Source organism: Dreissena polymorpha, chromosome 15, assembly GCF_020536995.1.
Source record: "Dreissena polymorpha isolate Duluth1 chromosome 15, UMN_Dpol_1.0, whole genome shotgun sequence".
Lineage (NCBI taxonomy): Eukaryota > Metazoa > Mollusca > Bivalvia > Myida > Dreissenidae > Dreissena > Dreissena polymorpha.
In genome coordinates this window covers 23,811,801-23,833,812 of record NC_068369.1, presented here as the reverse complement: position 1 = coordinate 23,833,812, position 22,012 = coordinate 23,811,801, and the positions used below count along the sequence as shown (strand labels likewise).

At 34.0% G+C, this 22,012-nt stretch overlaps 1 protein-coding gene and 1 long non-coding RNA gene across 2 annotated transcripts in view; both read left to right on the top strand.

Annotated features, from left to right (window-relative positions):
• The window catches only part of LOC127859616 (fibrillin-1-like), a 30,986-nt gene extending 18,417 nt beyond the window's left edge, over positions 1-12,569 (top strand). Inside the window, exons 26-40 of the mRNA XM_052397119.1 lie at positions 421-537; positions 816-1,070; positions 2,127-2,396; positions 2,628-2,912; positions 3,136-3,165; positions 3,443-3,555; positions 3,872-3,939; positions 4,732-4,886; positions 6,492-6,603; positions 7,087-7,233; positions 7,483-7,691; positions 9,287-9,360; positions 9,955-10,005; positions 10,501-10,523; positions 10,928-12,569. Coding sequence (XP_052253079.1) covers positions 421-537; positions 816-1,070; positions 2,127-2,396; positions 2,628-2,912; positions 3,136-3,165; positions 3,443-3,555; positions 3,872-3,939; positions 4,732-4,886; positions 6,492-6,603; positions 7,087-7,233; positions 7,483-7,691; positions 9,287-9,360; positions 9,955-10,005; positions 10,501-10,515 — 1,901 coding nt within the window. The 3' untranslated portion in view covers positions 10,516-10,523; positions 10,928-12,569. The remainder of the gene's footprint in view (positions 1-420; positions 538-815; positions 1,071-2,126; positions 2,397-2,627; positions 2,913-3,135; positions 3,166-3,442; positions 3,556-3,871; positions 3,940-4,731; positions 4,887-6,491; positions 6,604-7,086; positions 7,234-7,482; positions 7,692-9,286; positions 9,361-9,954; positions 10,006-10,500; positions 10,524-10,927) is intronic.
• Positions 12,570-15,792: 3,223 nt separating this feature from the next.
• LOC127859415 (uncharacterized) lies at positions 15,793-21,381 on the top strand. Its single transcript, XR_008039365.1, has 5 exons — positions 15,793-16,123; positions 16,193-16,433; positions 16,970-17,110; positions 17,559-17,732; positions 18,727-21,381. It is a non-coding gene; the product is annotated as an uncharacterized LOC127859415 (long non-coding RNA).
• Positions 21,382-22,012: the final 631 nt, after the last annotated feature.

Here is a 22,012-nt window from a genome sequence, read left to right as displayed (position 1 = left end):
TTTATTTTTTACATAGATTTGAACTATTTCATTTAGTTCAAATTGTTCATTAACCCAAAATGACGCTTTTCGTTGCTACGAATCTTTGATATTTACACATATTTCATCTGCGGACACTTAACAGACCCACCTACCTGATCTCATTTGAACTTGGCATTGGCATTCTTTTGAACTAAGACTTATTTAAATGGGCCAAGAAATCTATGCTGACAAGGCTTCCACCGGCGTATGTGTTCATGGACGTTATGATGACCCGTTGAATGGAGGATAGATAAATAGCAAATATTATATGAACAAAGCACTTACTATTTGATATAATTTTCTATATATGCTCATAATAATTTCACTAAACTGATTTGAATAAATCAAACTCATTTGTAAATGCCAATATCAACGTTGTGGTCTGGTGTCCATTTGCAGATATAGACGAGTGTTTGGAAGGTACAGATAACTGCACTCAGATGTGTAACAATACGGTTAGGGGGTTTGAATGTGAATGTAACCCTGGATTCAGTGGCACTGGTAATAATTGCACTGGTATGTGTCATCATATTATACAATTATACCATAGATTGTGATACTCATGTACACGTTTGAAAGTTTGCATTGCATAATGGAGCCATGTGTGCGGTCAATTATCAGTCTTTATAATTGCAAGAATATGATTTGATTTATATTAAAAAAATATATTTGAACGATATTTAAAATGAATGACAAAGGAAAAAACAATGTTTCGGGCGTATTAGAAGCTACCGATTACTAGTATATACTCTGTCAACAAAGCTTATAATAACATGACCCATGTCTTGAATCAGCTTGTGCGGATGCCACATGGGGTGTACAGTGTAACAGGAGTTGTGGCTGCGTAGCGAACAACACACAAATCTGTGACAAGGCCACCGGTTGCACCTGCAAGACTGGATGGAAGGGAACCACGTGTAGTGAGGATCGAGATGAATGCTCAGAAGGGACCCACAACTGTCGACAAGATCCCACGTGTGTCAATAATAACGGATCATTCACTTGTCCATGCAACATCGGATATACTGATGTTTCCAATGTATGCACAGGTAAGCACGCGACTTACTTATAGTGTATGCACAATAACACATGTAAATGAAGATTAATGTATACATTACAAACATGTATACAACTGGGTAATTCAGTGTTTCATTAAATATCGTTTTTCATTGTTAATAAGTGCAAGATTGTTTGTTATTTGATTCGTTGAACTTGCATTTGAAAGAGATTTAAAATATTTGACAACGGACAACTGACGTTGCATGCTGATTAGAAGCTACCGGTTATACAACCCCGATGCACCGGCGAATATACTAATGTATTCGCATGTTAACACGTGTTATAATTGTATAATATGAATGTTCAGTACTAACAACTTACAAACCATTGCACACTGAAGCAACACGCATGGATTGTTTACCTGCCTATATGAGGCAGACTAAACACTTTTGAATAATGTTCATAAGGTAATCTTGTTGCAGTATTCATTTATTTGTAATACATATACATAGTGTACATTCCTGCTATTCCGGCGGGCATTTAAAACCACTAGTTTCGTGATTGTTTTATAACACCCACCACACAAAAGGTGTGCGAGTCATTCTGTCGATCAATTAGTTCTCGGGTTTTAGGTTTACATTGTTTACGGATAATCTCTGATATTGGTTTTACATTTGATTTTAAGGCTTGTCATGTATAGCATTATTTAGTACAGGTCGCGTTTTGTTTTGGTTGCAAGCAAATAAATCGTGTTGTAGTAATCGCTTTTTGTCGACCTTAATCCGTAAAACAATGCTTTCCTGGAATTGTCTATAAGAAAGACATCACGTAGTCTAGTTCGTTTTGTTACATAGATGCAGCAGAATAAAATGAAAATACTTTTCTTGTGTTGTTACAAACTACATAATTAAAAGGATACGCGCTCTATCTATCCTTATTCTCATAAAAAAATTATTTACTTAAGAAATCTTCGATGAATTGATGATTATAATTTGTGTAGTTCTGTAGACAATCAAATAACAAATTCAAGTACAATTTTACTTGTATTGCATTTTTTTTTATAATTGTAAATATATGGTGTCATTATTTTATTCAATTTGTTTCAGCATGTAGCAACAATAACTATGGGAATAGCTGTAACACGTCGTGTAATTGCAACACCACCAACGCATTGGTTTCAACGCAGACTTGCAATCATGTGAATGGCACGTGTTTGTGCAAAGCCCAATGGGAAGGTGCTACGTGTGAAGCTGATGTAGACGAATGCAAGCTTGGTACTCATAACTGTGGACAAGATTCCACGTGTGTCAATAATAACGGATCATTCACCTGTCCATGCAACATCGGATATATTAATGTTTTCAATGTATGCACAGGTAAGCACGCGTCATAATTATCTGACATGCAAAATCCCCATCACAAATAAAGATTTTCATCTGCATTACGAACGTTTAAACAAGTAGGTAATTTCGTATTGTATCAAAAAGCAAATTTAATTGTATCGGTCGTTGTTTATTACATAGCTGAAAATATATTTTAGTATTTTAGTATTTTATTAAAACATGGTTTACTTATTAATCAACATGAATACATTTGTTATATTTTAGCATGCAGTAACAATAAATATGGAGACGGTTGTAACAAACCGTGTAACTGCAATGCCACCAACACGCTCACACCAACGCAGTCATGCAATAATGTTAACGGGACGTGCATGTGCACATCCCAATGGCAAGAACCGACGTGTATCACTGATGCGGACGAATGCCAGCGCGGAACACACAATTGTAGCGCCAACCTCAAAAAGTTCTGTCACAATACTATCGGAGGGTTTGCATGCTCGTGTCTGACAGGCTTTAAGGAAGGAACTAACGGAGAATGCGTGGCGGAAGGTAGGAAAAATGTGACATTGTTTTAATGAATTTTCAAAGATTATATTATTATGCCGATAATAAATATGGTAGTGAAGAAAATGGTACTCTATTTATTGTGAGTCTGTCTGTATTGATACGCATTTGCCTTTGTCAAACTTGGGACTGTTTGGGTGTATTACTATACACAATTTTGTGATTAAGTCACACGTATTTTTAAACTGGATTTTTTGTTTTGTTTTAGGCACCATGACCACAACATTACCCCAAAGTGGTAAGTATTCACCTGTTTTGCCTATAGCAACATTTAGTCCAGAACATGACAATTAATACATATTTCAAAAACTCTATATAAATGTGAGACACAGCTATTTTATGTAAATATTTGCTACACTACAAGTATGCGTAAAATTACCGCTAATTGTATACACTGTAATTGCAGAATAGTTTTATTCGATGCACTCTATATTGTTGGAGACATTCCGACTCGCATTTTTGTCGTTTTGTCCATAAATATGAAAAGATAAAAAACCGTTTTTCTACTTATGCAGAAAACGCTGTCGTAATTTCCGTCAGGATTAATATTGCCGAATCTAAAGTCAAAAATTTGAACTTTTCTGTGAAGGCGACGTTCGATGAGATGGCAGCTAAATTGAATAAATCGGTAAGTGTAATGGTTTGATTTGTAAAGTTATAGTTGTGCATGTATGTTTTGTTCTTAGGTACGATTCATTTTATGGTAAAAAAAAACGACGTTGTCCAAGGACTGCGGAATTTAATACTGGTTTTGTGTTATTAGAAATAGGTTAAAACAGACTTTTGTAAAAAAAGTTGCTACTAAGCATTAGTCTCCAACTATTACTGTATTTGTAATCATGAGCGCTTCAAACCGTCTTATAAACCAGCCTTAAGTTGGCTTATTTTTCTGTTTTGTACGCACGTAATAATGCGCTTAATTCAGTTTCGCTTATTTTTTTCAGATTTTTAATTACTTTAAAAACCCTATGGGGAGCAAACTAAAGCAGGTGACAATTCACAGTATAAAAATGTAAGTTCCTTGTTATATTGAACATATACAATGATTTATAAACAGAAAAAGTTTTGGACACAACTGTTATTGTATGTATTCTCCGCCTCTGTTTTATTTTTCATTCGTAAATCGAAGTTAAGAATAAATGGCAGAACATGCGCTTTTTTGGTTAAATAAGTAAAATGAATAAATAACATCAGCATATAAATTACTACAATACTTCTCAAACAGAGGCAAAATATCGATTAATTTAGTCACAGAAATAACACAATATAAGTAAATAAAAATTGATTCTACTTTATTGATGCATAACACATATTTTCAATAATGTATAATCAGCGGTAGCTTGGATGTGATCGCATCAATTTGATTTACTGCGTTTATGCATTACGCATATTTTCTATAATGAAAACATCAGTGGTTGCTTAGATGTGAACGCATCCATTTGATCTACTGCGTGAATGCATTACACTTATTTTTCTATAATGTAGTACCAGTGGTAGCTTGGATGTGAACGCATCCCTTTGATATACTGATGGCATGCATTACACTTATTTTTCTATAATGTAAAATGTTGTTGCTTGGATGTGAACGCATCCAATTGATCTACTGAGTGAATGCATTACACTTATTTTTCTATAATGTAGTACCAGTGGTAGCTTGGATGTGAACGCATCCCTTTGATATACTGCGTGAATGCATTACACATATTTTTTATAGTGTAAAATCAGTGGTGGTTTGGATGTGAACGCACATCTTTGATCTACTGCATGAATGCATTACACATATTGTTCTTTAATGTGTTATCAGTGGTAGCTTGGATGTGAACGCATCCCTTATAAAAGAAAAGAGCGAGGAGGCCTCACAAGTCTTCTCACAAGCCTCACAAGACTTGATAAACGGTACACTGGTCTTGGACGGCGAGTCGTTCCCGTCGAATCTCTACGCAATCAACGGGATACCCAGTAAGATTTCCTTCACATACTTCAAATTGTGGAATAATGTTATAATGTTTCAGAAGCGCCATTGTAAGCTCCCCTGAGCACGAAGTATTCAAGGTGAGCTATTGTAATCACCCTATGTTCGGCTCTCTCGTCGTACTGTTTGCGGTGTGCGTCATCAACCTTAAGCTGGTTACCACTCCAGAAACAACATTTATTTTTATAAAATATTGATGAAACTTCTCATGAACATTAATCCCATCCCAGTTTAAATCGTGGTCATCAGCATCAAAAACTGGCTGACCAGGTCAAATCGCATACAACCCTTCTTGGGACCACATTTATGGATCAACCTTGATGAAATTTGATAAGAAAACTAGGTTAGACATTATCTAGACTGACTTTGAATTGGGGACACGTGAGATTACAAACATAGTTTCAAGCTCAACTCTTTGAATAACCATGTTCTTGTCTAATGTCCCAATTAACAACTCAATATTGAAGAAAATTTGCAATATTGTTTATTCTGACAATATCTAGTTGTAATATTTGTTATTTACTCCCCAAACCTCGGTAAACATTTCAGATCTTAGACAAATCACATTTATAATTCAATCTCAATAATACTTGGGACGAATGTTTATCTTGACGATGTCTTGTGTGATTTTGAATCTGGGACACGTGCATCGAACAATTCTATTTCAATAGGTCAAATTGTATTATAACCTTGTTAGCATTATAGAGGCTACATTTATAACGCATTTATAACATGTATGAAATGTTAACAACTTGATAAACTTGATAATATCTAGGACGAGCTCGAATATGGTTTACTTGTACCCCAAGACTGGGTCACTTGATAAAAGTTTAAGAAAAAAAACTTGTAGTCACTCAATAGACGACATTTACGACTCTACCGTGATTAAGCTTGGTTAGAATGTTTAACTTGACAATATAAAGACAGTATTCGAATCTTGGTCGCGTGTGATAAACACTATTTTACTTGGTAAAATCTAAGAAAAAAATGTTAATATAATAAATGTTTATCTTTACAATATCTAAGTCGTGTTCGGATATGGGTCACGTGCGTTCAACATCTAGGTCACTAGGTCAACTAAAAAATGAACAGTGCTTCCTCGTTGGATGTCACATTTGTGATCAATCTTGTTTAAAATTGTCCTTTCTGAGTCTTTGTCGGATTGTTTATCTTGATAATATCAAGGTCATGTATATAACTGGAGTGTTAGGGATCGAAACTATGTCACGCGGTCAAGACTTGGACAATTTGTGTACCTTAAAGTCACTTGATTTTTATATGTTCTTCTTATTGAAGCCAGTGTTTATAGTGAATCATACAAAGCGACACAAAATTCTGGAAGCATTCTTTTCGACTTGATAAGGTTACTAGCCATGCTGGTAATTAGGTAATCTTTTCGTGATATGCTTTCCTAGCTGACCTCCATTTTTTTCCTTTCGTCATGTACGAATACAGTTTCATAGACAACGAGATCTTTGGCAGTAGGTGGTCTTTCTATGATTTCTTCCAGAACGAGATAGCAAATCGTTTGTGAAATTTGTATTTGCTTCTTTTTGAAAACCTTGTGCAAATTACCATGTGTCCATTTTCAGTTGATACTAAAAAAACTGCGTATGAACAAACGTGTGCTATCTACCTGAGTGATCGTGGCCAGTGCGATAACAACTACGCATGCGTGGTGGTCGATGAAAGGCCTTCCTGCGAGTGAGTTGCATTATTTGCTGTTGAACAAACTGCAAACACCGCGCACGTTCAATTAAGTTGTGGATAATGCGTAATCACTCAACCCATTGTAAACCGTGAGTTGGTTAATTGAGCGAGTACAAAAAGTGAGAAAATTGTGTTAGTTCTATATGACATATTCGGTGCATATCTTGTGTATGCATGTCTTATGAAAATCTCTTTAACTGGAGAATGCCAGAACATCATGGCATCATCATATCAGCATATGAAGAAATACACGATATCTATATGTATACCCAATTGTGTCAGATTCAATTTTCATTAAGTATTATCCATATAACAATAGTTTATTCTAACTTCTCGCTAAAGCTGATACCCAAAACATAACACTTCGGATGGCGTTACATAGTCACGTATTATGCCATGAATCAATCAAAATCAGTTATGTTTGGCAAAGTGAAGAGAACCTTAAGTCTAAGCATGTAATAATGTGTTCGCTTTTAGATCTGTCAAGAAGGATAACGATTTAGGACTGGTGCTTGGTCTTGGAATTGGCATTCCGCTGGGTCTGATCGCCTGTCTGGCTGTAGCCGTTATCATCATTTATGCATTAAGAAACCGACGCAGGAAGCAATCAACTGATAACGAAAGGTACACAAATGCAGTTCGACTATACATGCAAACAAAGTTATTACCAACTTTGCTGCAAGATTCGTGTTGTATTTCTTATTGCACAATCATTTATAAATAAACGCGTAAAAAACGTCTAGCATGATTATATTTTATGAAAACATGAAATAGTCGATAATGCAAGTTTAAAAAAAGACTTAAAGCAAAATTATATTGGCTATGAAAGCACATATATATAAACCTTTGTTATATTCCTGATTTTCATTTAAGGGACTCGATCAACAATGGCTTTTTCACACGCGGAATACCGGTTAAAATAGATACATGGGGCCGACACGACCCTTTGTATAAGCAGCACAGCCGCCAATGGGACTCCTCGTCCTCCTCCTTCTCTGACGACGACCGGTCGAGTCGACTTTATAAGGGTATTGAATATCCGGCATATAGGGGCATTGAATATCCGGCACAGGATCGATATGGTATGAGGCGAAAACGTTTGAGCTCTGTGAACGAAGTATATAAACCCATGTTGAAATAATACTTCAATCACACGTTATATCGTAGCGTTTTACCGATGAGAGTATTCGGATTATACATGCGATTAAAACGATTTTTATTTTGTGCAAATTGACTGCTGAAGCAAGTCTTACCTTTCGGCAATGTCAGTGTTCATTTTAAATAGTTCGGTTAAGTTTTATTCAGCTGTTAATGAAGCTGCATTTATGAAAACATATCAAGATTAAATTTACTTTCTTTGAAAGATTTCCACCATGGTAAATGGCGCCTCAATTAACATTTAATAACAATAGGCAAAAAATATGAACCAATCATGTTCTTTTTATGTAAAACAATCCCTCATACATTGAACAAAGGACATTCAAAACAGGGCATTGTATTGCAAAACCGGGAAACTTTAAATACCCTTTGCATGTAGGCTAGAGTTCCTTTCCTCAATGTTTATAGACCCAATGCGGACATGATATCAACATATTTATACATCATTAATGTATTAAATCAAATACCATTAAAACACGATTTAATTGTAGAGGGCTTAACACTTGTGGCAATTAATGACCAGACACATGAAGAAACCAACGATGGACAAACTATTCAGATGAATAAAAACACACACTTATGCTTTTATACAATGCACATGTACATAATAATAAAAATATAAAACGTACCAGGAACCGTTTACAGATAGGCGGGTGTAATGCATTTTGTTCTTACTTAAGACAAACGTAGCTTTGCTTAGAGACATTCGTAAAGTAAACACGAGGACGTGAGATAATGACTTGATAATACACTTTTTAATGTTTTTCATTCAGGAAATATTCACGGATACCAAACCACATCTTCAAATATGAAAATATGGCATCATTTTTTAATTATTTAAATGTATCAGGGACGATTTTTCTTGTAACAGGTAGCGAAGGTATTCGCAGTATGCAGTTTGAAATACATTTAGTTTTGAAAAAAGAAGGTCAAAAGTAAATTACATTTAGCGAGATAGTAAGATTGTAAATTTCCGAAGATCGATATAGAATGTCAGTAACCAGTATATAACTTCCAAGCCATGGCATTATTGAGCTAATTTTTGTATGAACATTTTTGTGTTGCTTAAATTCACCAGAATCTTTCTCGAACATTATCAAACATTATTAAAACAGGTACGAAGTTTCTCGTGTATGTTATTTTCACGTACATAATTTGGGCAAAAAGTGAAACGCACTAAGAAATTGCAGCACTTACAAAACATTCGAATTGATGACTTTGCACGATGTTTGTTGTATATCCATATTCTTGATAATCCTTGTCCTTTTGATTCAAATGCGTTTTAATGGAGGCAGTTACGGACTGTGTAATGAATTGTGTTTATTTACTTTTTTCTCTGCTGTGCAGTATATCCAAAACGACAAACGATATATGGTAACAAACTATCACGATATATGGTAACAAACTATCACGATATATGGTAACAAACTATCACGCTATCATGTATTTTGTTCTCTAGTTAAGAATTTTGGGATGTCGTACTTTACTTTTATTTTTCAAACGATTCGATTATTTCCAATATACGATAATCAACAGCAGCCTTCGAACTTCTCGTGGGACTTCATATACAAATACATATCTCCGGACGATTCAGTAAGTAGCATAACGTGTCATAAAGTGTGTTTTTATACTTCATTTTCCTTTAGTGTAATCCGATATACTTATCAAAAGTGTAATGTTTAGTTTAACGTGCGATAACGTTTATATGTTTTACCCGGCAATTTATATGTTGCTATGTGCGATTAGTTCATATCGTATGCAAGTTTCGTGACATAATAATTTTTGTCGACTTCGCTCTGGATTCGATATTTACCACACCCATATTGCATTATAAATGCCTTTGATATTATTATAGTGTACATGTGAAGATATCTCGTAGTTGACACACACAAAATGATAATTGCAAAATGTCAGCCCGATATTTCGTTATGTATTATTTTATTATGTTTTACGTATAAATTGCTAGTTGTATTGATATCCGAACACGAATTATGCAAATGTTAGATTTCATAGTGAAATACTAATTTCATAAGCGGTATATTCATGCATATCTTATATCTTAAACTAATTGTTTATTATTGTATTGATTATGGTTAATATAATAATGTCATAATTTTGACCAGAGTAACAATTGACACTATTTTTTTTTATCTCTTTTAATTCTTTTTTTTTTCCATTTGCTTTCAGTATCGCATTCAGCGACCAGTGACCGAAAGAAGGCCAAACCCTATATTCGAGGTACATGTTTGCATATTTAGTCTATTAATAAAGTATATACATCGGGTCTCTTTAGATTTCATGTTCCGCTTTCAGCAAAATAATTGTTATTGCTTAATAGTATACACATATCTTGTCGCCTCTTTGTTGTCAAAGATTGTTTTGCGCCAATGTTAATCCATTAGATTCTTTTTTAAAGCGAGTCGGTATTCGGCTATTTCAGCTAGTAGAGCGCATTTCGCATAACTTGAATGTATGTTTTGCGACGATTTCAATGTCATTCGAACCCCCATTACTGTCATAAGTATGTGTACATAAAAACTAATACTCAAAACTCTTACCCAATAACATGTTAAAGATCCAATCAGGTTGGAAACGCGTATTATTTACTCATGCTTTGGTATCGATGAATTTTCGATATCTGATATGGTTTGTTTATTGTTTGTTCGAGATGTTTCCTGTGATTTAATGTATGACTTACATGTTCTTACTCTCAAATTGTACTCGTGTTTCCAGGGCACAAACATGTGAATGGATATGTAAGTATCTACGAAACAGTTAATATGTTAATATCAATACGTTTTTCCGTCTCCTTCATCAATAATTCAACAAGTTAAATTGTAGACGTTTTCTATTTACGTTCAAGTTTTATACACACTTATATTCATTCGTTTTACCGTTATTTCTTTTAAAGCTGCCGATGAACCTGTTTGCAATTAATTAAGTTTTGATGCGAACTTATTGTTAATTCGGTTGTTTTGCTCATCTAAACCACTGAACGATTTATTTTATAAGTCAAAATATATCATTCAACAGTAAAATTAATAAAAAGCAAAATAAATACGTATAGGCACAGTGATTTTTCTCGAGTACCTACTTTATAATTACAATTATGTAAACATTTGTTTAAAGGAACAAAGTTGTTGACATGTTATATTTCCAGAGTATAAACTTAGCCAGTCAACATATATGCTGTCATGCATAACGTCTTCAAAAGAGCATTCATCTCATCCATTCTTCCTTAATATCACAGAACAGAACAGAATAGTTTATTTGACTTAAGCATATACAGCTCATCGTCGTTAACATACATATACAATAACAGCATGCGTTACAATTAAATACAAAATATACATCATTCGAAAGAAGATCGATTAAACAAAGAATGAAATACAACATGTTTAAGTGAGAATGTCACATGGAAGACGTTGATACTGGGTGACCACATAATGTAAAAAGTTGTTTAATGCTTGCAACAAGTATTACATTATTATACGCTTAGTGGCTTTATGAAAGATATATAATATATAGCAAGTTTCAAGATTGTTTGTTGGAAAAAAACGGCAAAACGCCACTGACCATTGATAAACAAGTAAACACAGTATAGTCAAAGTGTATCAATGAATTACAAATACAATCAAGTAAATAAAATATTCTACAATGAAACATGTTCACATATATAAGACATTTTCTCGCATTTCAAAGCCTTTTAAACAAAACATGGCTAATTTTCTAAACACATTTTTCTTTGAACTATTAAGTAATTCGATAAATATCGTTTTGCTGAGGATTTACAACTGTAGTTCCGGTGATACAATGACCATTTAGATGACTGTTGTGTAATTTGTTAATAGTTATCACAATAAAAAGCTAGTGTGACTTTATTGTATCTGTTTGGGATATGACTCCGTTTTTGTACATATCTTTCTCTCACGCGGTGCTCCAAAGACGAAATAGTTGTTTTTTATCTTAGATATCATCGAAATGTAAATAAAGCATTAGCTTGTTTCGGGTTATGTACGGTTGCACATGCTTCGGGTCACACATTATTAATTAGAATTGATATATTGATTATTTTTACTGAAGAAAACATTTGATTGTTGAAATGATAAACCATTGTTTGATATTGTATAATTTCGAGTTTCGATATACGTGTACAATATCACACCAAGTACATCGGAATGATGGTATTTCATAAGATTGCCTTACAAATGACGAAAATCTTAATGATCTTTTCCTATAATCGACACAAGGCGCAATTTTAGATTGTTTAAATCAATATTTTTGTGTGGTCGCGACTTAGGTCTTCTCCGTTGTTGCAAATGGGAAGAGCATAGTTAATATATGTCGATAATTTGTGTGTAACGAATATGAAAACATAAACCATATACATAATATCAATATTAAAGGTATATTTAATTGCTTTAAATGATTGGCTTTATGGAACCGTAGAGTTGATATTCGATATCTTGTTTTACGAACATCTGTTTAAATGTGTTTTTCTTTCACCAGATTCTCTTGTATGAATATGACATAAACATATATTAATATCTGCTATTGAATATAATACACAATCAGTTAAACATGTGTTTATTATAGAATTTTACCCATATTCATATTGTGTCAAGAATATACTTATGTTTGTTTGATGTTGCATCAAACTGTAATCAAAGTTAAATTTAACTGTTACTATTATTTGTTTATATTAAATATAGATTTGTTTTGATGTAATGCTTATTTATATTAATCATAATATACCTTACTTAATTTGACATAATATTGTATTAATAAAAGTGGGCAACATACGTCATCTTAGATATTTTGTGTTGATAAATTACGGAATACATGTAATATCCTTTCATGACATACTATCATGTTCAAAATAAAACCGATTCCTGGAAGTCAACTATACTGGATATACTGAAATAAGGTTGTTCGTAATGCCTGCCTTTCGTCCTTTTGTCCAGCTGGAAGTTGGATTTCATGACCGTGGCATATTTTGAAAACTGTCGGCTTAAAAGGCCACAGGTAGGTTGATTTCGTTTCGGAGGAGAAATTTAGTCTTTTATTTCATAAACTTGTTTGTACTCGGAATGTACTCAACACTTATATTTATAATTTTAAATAAGAGGTCGCAATACTACAATGAATCGTGTTTCCGTCTTGCAACCGAGATGTTCCCGCTATATCACCACTTGGAGAGTGTTTTCCAGACAAGGAACCGAGCGCGTATTCTTACTTGCTTTTGCTCTAAAATTAAAATAAAGTTTAAAAATAAAGATATATTACAAACGTTTAACTAACTTAATCCAGTTGGTTTGTTTCTCTTAAATCAAAGGTATTCACCAGATCCGATGTAAACAAATGTCTAAAAGAAAGATTTAAATATAACTGTAAACTAATTAAACACCTTAATGTATTTATAAAGCAGAATATTCAAATGGGCAAAGAAAAAAATCAGACACACGTATTCTTTCCGATTGTATCAATAACAATTGCTGTAAAAAACAAACAAATTAAAGCTAAAGGAAGGGAACAGATATCTCCCCTGAGCAAAAAAGTATCGTTTACGCAGAGACGAAACAGAAAACAGTCTACTGAATCAGACACTGATAGCTCGGGTAGTGGTTAGGCTGATTTAGACATACAACGAGGAATTACTTTTTCTCTCTTGTTTGAGCCCCTCATGTTCAATACAACTAATACCGACCTCGACATAACGGTGATTAGAGCCTTTACAGACAACACGAGTTCACCTGAAACAGGCCATTACTATACACTAGAGGCATTCCCTGAGTCTTAAGTCAGTTTTACCATCCCGCCTTCTCTGCAGTCAACCCCTGCCCAACGACACGGTCATTCAGCTTCAATTATAGCAGACGTTTATATTCAGATACTAGTTCAACAATCCGTTTGTCAAGAAATAAAACTCAGTCAATGGTCTATGCTGAAGTGGCAGAACATGAAGCTCCACTACAGAATTCACTTACAGTGATAAAGAACACTTTTTCACAAATAATTCTAAGTTTGCTTATCTTGAATCAAAACTTAAATGTTAATCCATACAGAATACGGCTTAGTTTTTTTTTGATAAGCAATAAAAATGAAAAACCAAAGGAGTAAACTGATGAGATCATTTTTACGATCGCCAAAGACAATGGTTCCTCAGTCAAAATCAACGACATATATAGGTCTCACATGAATGTTCAAACAAACATAGCTATTGTACAACGTAGTAACATACTTTTACTGTTTCAAAGTACAAAGTAATTGATCGCCAGTGAAATCTTTTGGCATGAAACCTTATTAAAATTGATTTTTTAGTGTTGTATTAACTTATTTCGCGTAGTTCTTTAAATTAACTACGACGATTGCTACGTTATTAAACTATGTAGAAGAAGAAAACAACTTATTAGCCTCGGTTACAAATCAAAACATTATTACGTTATGAAAGTTGCCAACAATAGGTATAACATTAATGTCATCATATAACACAATTTTAGTTTTACCATCCATACTTATCAACCATGAAGCCACATTAGTACTATAGGTAACGTAAACACGTTTTTTACATGAAACAAAATATTCTGAAGTTACATTTACAAATAGAAAATGAAACATTTATAAATTATCTGACTTGTACATAATAAACAATTCGTAATTAATTAGATTTGTTTATTGTAAATTGTTTTAATAGTACACCACATGTTTTAAAACTGCAATATAACTGTTCAGACATAATCGCTGTACACGGTATTAAAAGCTTATAGCTGTTGTATGATGTTATAGATGAGTCATTTCTATGCATCGCAAACGACCTTGGCAGGTGTTCATGACTATAAACGGTTATCAAGTTTACACTTCAAACTTAAATAAGGCTACGAGTACAAAGGCATTGGTCCCAGTACAAAGTTACAATAGTAAAGCAAACGTATAAGATGCTGTGCACGTTCAGTGTCATTCAACAAATGTCAAGACTATTAAACTTTTCATGTACGTACGAGCAATCATCCGAAAGACACGCAATAATATCATAGAATACGAACTAGTTAAAAAAGAAGGTTCGATAATGCATCATCAAAGGGTAGAAATGTATAGACTGTGTCGATCAATGACGATCAAGCTCAAGACAACTGTGTATTCCTAATTAATTTTCTGACATAAGTTGTAATAAATAAACTCGACTTTGCCACCGATTGATATGGGCTATCTTCAGAATGGAACCATGTTTTCTTACATTCTGGACACCTTCAAATTAATCAAAATGTCAAAGAGACAGGTAACTACTATAGGCGTTCGATGTCAATGACAATGTTTTTTTATTTATATATTTATTTGTTTTATAGTTACCCATTGTTCATTATAATGCATACACATACAAAATTAATAAAAATCTTCCGACAAAACGTCTTCTTAAAAAAAGATAGTTCGACTATGTACATAGATATTGACAAGGTAAATCACTCGCCATTTTCTAAAGCAACAGAAGTGCGTCATTATGCATAATTTAATCGCTGTTTTAGCGTGGCGCGGCTCGACGCCGCTTTTTTGAAGCGCCTCGCTGCCCCTTTCAAAGCAAATCAGCGCCACGCTGCCCTTTTCAAAGGCCGCCGCCCTGTTTTCCGCCGTGCGCGACCTTATTGATAACATCTTAATTGCCTCTTAACCAAGCTTCTAAGCCGACTATTGACATGACGCCTTATCTATGATCGCTCCGCCCACTAGAATTGATCCACCAATCAGCGATCGATTAATCGGGCGCACTCGTTAGCAACGACCTGTCCGCCATTTTCTACACAAGCTACATGTTTAGGTTCACTTTTATTCCAACGAGTTTCTTTTGTTTTCCTCTTTAAAAAAAAAACGATTAAAAATGGTTAAGGATGTTCGATCGTTTCCACTTTACGGTAATTGATTCACTATATCGTGAAAATTAAAAACCTTTATATATTTTCACGGTTTTAAAATATTAGGTTGGAATAAACGAGTGTAAATTCTAGTTATACTGTTTTGATTATGCGCCTTTAAATTTTCGGCATTTACATATTTTCGAGATTTACTGCATTGAAACCAAGCGTTCGATTGCTTGACGTCACTTCGTGATCGACATCGATGAAACGCTTGCTTACGCTGTAGATGTTATTTTCTGTGCAAATACAAGCGTCTATTGATAACGAAACGATAATTTGTCAACAATGAGAATCAGATACTTGGCTTAATAATTTTCATTTAAAATGTCTAATTTGGATATAATTCGGAATACAAAACGAAACTTAAAAGGTATTGAAAACAACAACGTTCAAAAGAACAATGTGGATTTCAATAGAAAGACTATTTCCACCGACAATCAGGATTTCCGGTATGACCACTGTTATTTTGACGATTTTTCTATCGGTTCGTCGATAAGCGTGACCACATGTGACAACAGCGATGCTAGTTGGATATAAAATTGGTAGACGTGTCGTTGAACTCGACACATTGACCGAATCGCTTTTAGCATGCAGTGCTTGTCAAGTGCCCATGAATTTACTTAAAACTGTAGAAAGCAGGGATTTCGGACAGGCATGTGTTTTGGACATACAGTTTTGCAATTGTGGTGCAGTAAATAATGTGGCTACTGGACGGAAACATGGCAGAGTTTATGACATGATCACAAAGCTTGCATTTGGGTAAGACTTCTTTGTCTTTTTGGTACATTGGTGCATTATATCATGATTTATTGTCTAAATTACTGATACTTTTGAATACATTCAGATAGTTATCTCTAAGTAATTCGCGTGTAGTCTACATGCATACATTTTTTATATGATACTTGCTATATTTTTCCTTCATAGTTTGTCTGATTTACTGCCAGTAAACACAATTACAGTAGAATGTGAATGGTTGTCCTTAGTTAAACATGTATATTTTAAAGTGACATAAGTTTATTTTCTTCCTGCAGTCCTAGTTATTAATACCGGTAATAAATATGAAATTTTACAAGTTTACAAAACATAAATATTCTCAATTTGTCAAATACGTATTGGTTTTGAAAATAAAGGGCTTGAATTAATTATTATTTGTGTGTATGTAGATCACTAGGTTTTATAAAATGTTGTAACTTTTGTAAATTAGTGACATTATTTCATATTATTTTATTCCGCATAAGCATATTCTAGCATTGTGCATTGTCAACTGTTCTGTCATTTACTTCAATCTGTTTCAGGTAAATCAAAAACTGGGTGTTTCACCTGGGACTTTCACATCGAAACTGGCCCTTCTCCATGACCTTCAGCACAAAAAAAGAAAGGCTATATCTGTTACTCGTGCAGCAAAACAGTGACGCATAAGACTTAAAACTCGAACGGTATTTTTAATTATGAGCATTTTATATTTAAAACACAGTATTCTTCATTTGTATGCCCCCAATTGGCGACATAGTTTTCGCACTGTCCGTGGGTCGGTCAGTCCCTCACACTTTTCGTGCCTGCTCTCTAATTCAAGTAGTTTTCATCCGATCTTCACCCAACTGGGTTTCTTACAATTGTATGGATTATTTTTTTATATAGTTACAAAGTTGGAGTTTGGGGCATCCGTGTCGTGTGGACACATTTCTTGTTGTAGATTGGATCAATAGATCCATCAATTATATATGCAAAGTAGTAGTAACATTTAAAAGCATATGCTAATGTTTGTAAATTGATTATTGTAAAAGCATTAATGTGCTGTGTAATCATTTCTTTAAATAAAAATCGGAGATAACCCATGAAGGTGCAAGCAAATTTTCCAATTTGAAATTCTGTTTTTCTGTTCAGGCATTCAAAGCACAGTGCAAGAAGTACGAGCGGGACCAACATACAGTTCAAACATAGTGGACCAAGACGTTGAAGTTACAACTATACCCCCACCTATACCCAAGCCTGGTCCAGCAGGGCTAGACACTACTGGGAAGGAATTTGTTTTCTTTGATTTGGAAACAAGAGGGTTAGGTAAAGTTTATTTTTAACATATTCCTTATTCACAGTGTTGCACATACAGAAGTTTATCTTGGTCCAATTCAGGTATTTAGGTACTCTAAATCTCCAAAGTTGAACTTCTATTAAAAAATATACATATTTACTTGCATGTATAACATAATTCAACCTGCTACTGCTGAGTAACTCAATGTGTCAGAGATATCGTGTGAATTGTTGGTCAACCTAGCATATGATTGAATTGCAACAAGAGTTATGTTCAGACTAATTTCTCATTTTGCTTTCATATAATACATCATTCTTAATCTTTATTGATAAAATGATAGTAAATACCACATAGATGATGCAATGTTACATTACCCACAACTGGCTTTAGTATATTATTGTGCATCATTTAAGAATTTAAACACTCTTCTCTTCGCTTCTTCAGATTTATGAATACATAAGATCATTCGATGCCAACAACTTACTTTGATATATCCATGAATGGAAGAAAAGAGCGTTTCAATTTTCATAATAACAGTTATTATGCCCCCCTTGGAAGAGAGAGTTAATATTGTTTTGCTGGATGTTTGTCTGTGGGTAGATCATTAAGTTTCCGATCAATAATTTGTCAATTTTTCCACTGATTTGCTTTTTACTCTCCATGTGCATAGGGATTGGACAGTGTATAACCCCCATTTAAATTATGGTCACTTAGTCAAAGGTCACAATAAGTGTGAAAATTGTTTCCGATCAATAACCCTTCAACTGAAAATTCTCTTAAACCACAATGCATAGAGAATGAATGTGAAGGAACCTCTTCTACGATTGTTCACATTAAGCTTCAAAAAAAGTCCTGTCCTGGTAGGGGGCAATGTTTTTCCCTTTTATATTTATTGTAAACACTTCAAATGTATTTTAAGAAGTTTACATTGTACTTGGGGGAGCGACCCAGGGCTCTGTGATTAACGGGGCTAAAATGGATTTTTTGCAATTTCTATTAAAAATTTTTGTTTTGTTTTTTCAGAGCACACTTCTCACATAATTCAGATAGCTGCAGTGCATTCAACTGGTCAATTTTCAACATATGTGATGCATGAGAAGAAGATTTCCTTGCAAGCGTCAGAAATAACTGGAGTGACAGTTGTTAGCGACTCTATGCTTGTCAAGAGACAAACAGTAACAGCTGTCCCCATCAAATCTGCATTGACAAGTTTTATAACATTCTTACAGAAATGTTCACCAATTATTTGAGTTGGGTATAATATAGAGTCTTTTGATTGTAAAGTGTTGCTCCGTGCTATCCATACTTGTTGAAAAATGTTTGAGTTTCAGCATAATATTTGTGGCTTTGTAGATACTTAAAAATGTTAAAGGAAATATTACCAAATATGAAATCATATCAGCGGGAACATTTAGTTAAAGACGTCATTGGTGAATTATACATGGCACATGGCGCTATACAGGATATTTTAGCTTTACAAAAGTTAGTGAACTCTGTTCCTCTTGACCAAAAATTGTTAACAAATATTCATTCAGCTTTTACCGAGCAGTGTTAACATACAATGTGTAACTAAATGTTGCTTCCAACATCAAATCTTTACAAACCATAATTGATACAAAAGTTATAAGTCAAGGTGTTGCAAGGAAAGTTGCAGGAAGTGTATTTCAACTTAAACATTTGAGTCCTGTATCAAAAAGAAACGGACTGAGTGGTTTGAGGAGCCCCCTTTCAGAGGTTACAAACGGACAAATCAGAGTAACAAAATCAGAGAAAATAATATGTACAATAGCGAGTTATTTGTTGCCTGACATCTAACCAATTGTAATTTGCATCTTGTATATAGATAAGCTATGAAATCTAATAGCTGTTACATAATTGTTTTTCCTTCTCGATGACGAACATAGTTGTGATTCTTATGTCAGTTGTATTTCTCATGTTTCACCTAAGTTGTAAGATATTTTTGGCAGTGCATTAAACCACAGATAGTGTGTGAAACATAATTGCCCAGCTTATTGTATTCTTTGTTGTTTTAAGCTTCACTGGCCAAAGGCCAGCGGGGCTTATGTTATGATTCTGTGTCCGTCGTGCGTGCGTGCCTGAACGTTTCCTTTAAACATCTTCTTCTCCTAAACAACTGGTCCAATTGTGATGAAATTTCTCAGGAATGTTCCTCTTTCAACGTTTTTCAAATTATGCCCCTGGGGTCAAATTTGACCCTGACCCAGGGTCACAAAATTGAACATATGCTTATATAGGGTCTATTTTGTGAAAACTTCACATATTTTTTCGTCCATAACCATTGGGCCTTGGGCTTCCAAATTTGGTATGTAGTGGCATCTTATAGTCCTCTACCAAGTTTGTTCAAATTATGCCCCTAGGGTCAAGTTTGACCCTGGCCTGAGGGTCACAAAATTGAACATATGCTTATATTAGGCATTTTTTGTGAAAACTTAAAAAATCTTCTTGTTCATATTAGTATGGCATAGGGCTACCAAATTTGGTATGTAGTGACATGTAATAGTTCTCTACCAAGTTTGTTCAAAGTATGCCCCTTGGGTTAAATTTGAAACTGCCCCGGGGGTTACAAAACTGAACATATGCTTATAAAGTGCTTAATTTGTGAAAACTTTAAAAAAAAATTGTCCATATCTATTGGGCCTAGGGCTACCAAATTTGGTTTGTAGTGACATCTTATAAACCTCTACCAAATTTGTTCAAATAATGCCTCTGGGGTCAACTTTGACCCTGCCGCGGGGGGTCACAAAATTTAATAAACGCTTATTAAGCGCCTATTTTGTGAAATCTTAAAAAATCTTGTCGAAAACCATTCTGACTATGGCTACCAAATTTGGTATGCAGGAACATCTTATAGTCATCTACCAAGTTTGTTACTTTGGGTCAAATTTGACCCTGACCCGCGGGTCACAAAATTGAACATTATATACGCTTGTATCTTGCTTATTTTGTGAAAACTTTAAAAATATTCTTGTCCTTAACTCTACATCTAAGACTTAGGGCCACCACATTTTGTATGGAGTGAGATATAGTAGTCCTCTACAAAGTTTGCTCAAATTATGCCCCTGGGGTTAAATTTGACCCAGCCCAGGTGGTCACAAAATTGTACATGTGCTTAAATAGGGCCTATATTTAAGTATCTGCACATGCGGAGAATATTTGTTTCAGTCTTTTTTCAGCAGTGGAGCGATACAGGGCCATCATGGCCTCTTGTCTTTAAATACACATCACACAGTTCTAAAAATAATTTTAAAATACCTAATACATATGTTCAATTTACAACCAACAACATGGGTAACAGGTGGGTGGGGTAATTTTAGATGTTTATTTGAACATCAGCATTGTTTTTACAGTTGTTACATCTGAAATATTTTCATAACAATATACATTATAAATATTTCTACGTGGATCACATTTCAGTTGATAATTTGATTGTTATGGAGCAGTTATTATATAGATATGTTTTAATTACTATTACAATGTTAGTCATTGTATTTTTGAAATTAAGTCCATATTAAAATGTCTATAGCAAAAAAAAATCCACGGTGACCTATCAATGTCTTTACTTCATTTTAATGCTTAGCTAGTTTCCTTTAATTATTGAGAACTTCAAATGAATATGAATATTACATCAACAGAAATATGTATCTGTATTGCATGTTATCTATTTTGAACTGTGCAATAAAAAATTCAAAACAAACAAAAAACTAGTCATACTTATTTCTCATTATTTTTTACGATTTCCATAATTTTTGGTTTTAAAACTGTTCACTATGATAATACACATGTTACAGTTGCTAATCTAATGCAATCTCAATACTATTATGCCATTTTAAATGTATTACACAAAAACATTTTACCGTACCCCCAAATATATGCCCCGCAAACATGACCTTTTTTCAAACGCACATGGCATTTAAAAACCTTCGTTATCTCAAAATTATTCACTGTGACCTCTCTTTTTTATTTTATATTACATGTTGTAATTTCAGATACAGATTCATTAATCACCATACAAAAAATTATAGCATTCCGGATATTTTGAAAATTTTCACAAAACGATCGAACATCCTTAAACGGTGTCAATGGGGATTATGTAACTCGGACAATCGATATCCTAAAAGATTAGTTGGTGACATTTAATTTATATCGTTTCCAAAGCCGAAAAGCGATCTTGAGAAGTGTAAGAGATGTATAAATACATGCGGTCGTCACCACGACCAACTGAACGTCAACACTGTCAAAGACAATTATAGTATATTTTTATCGGATATACTAGCAGCTTTAAATAGTT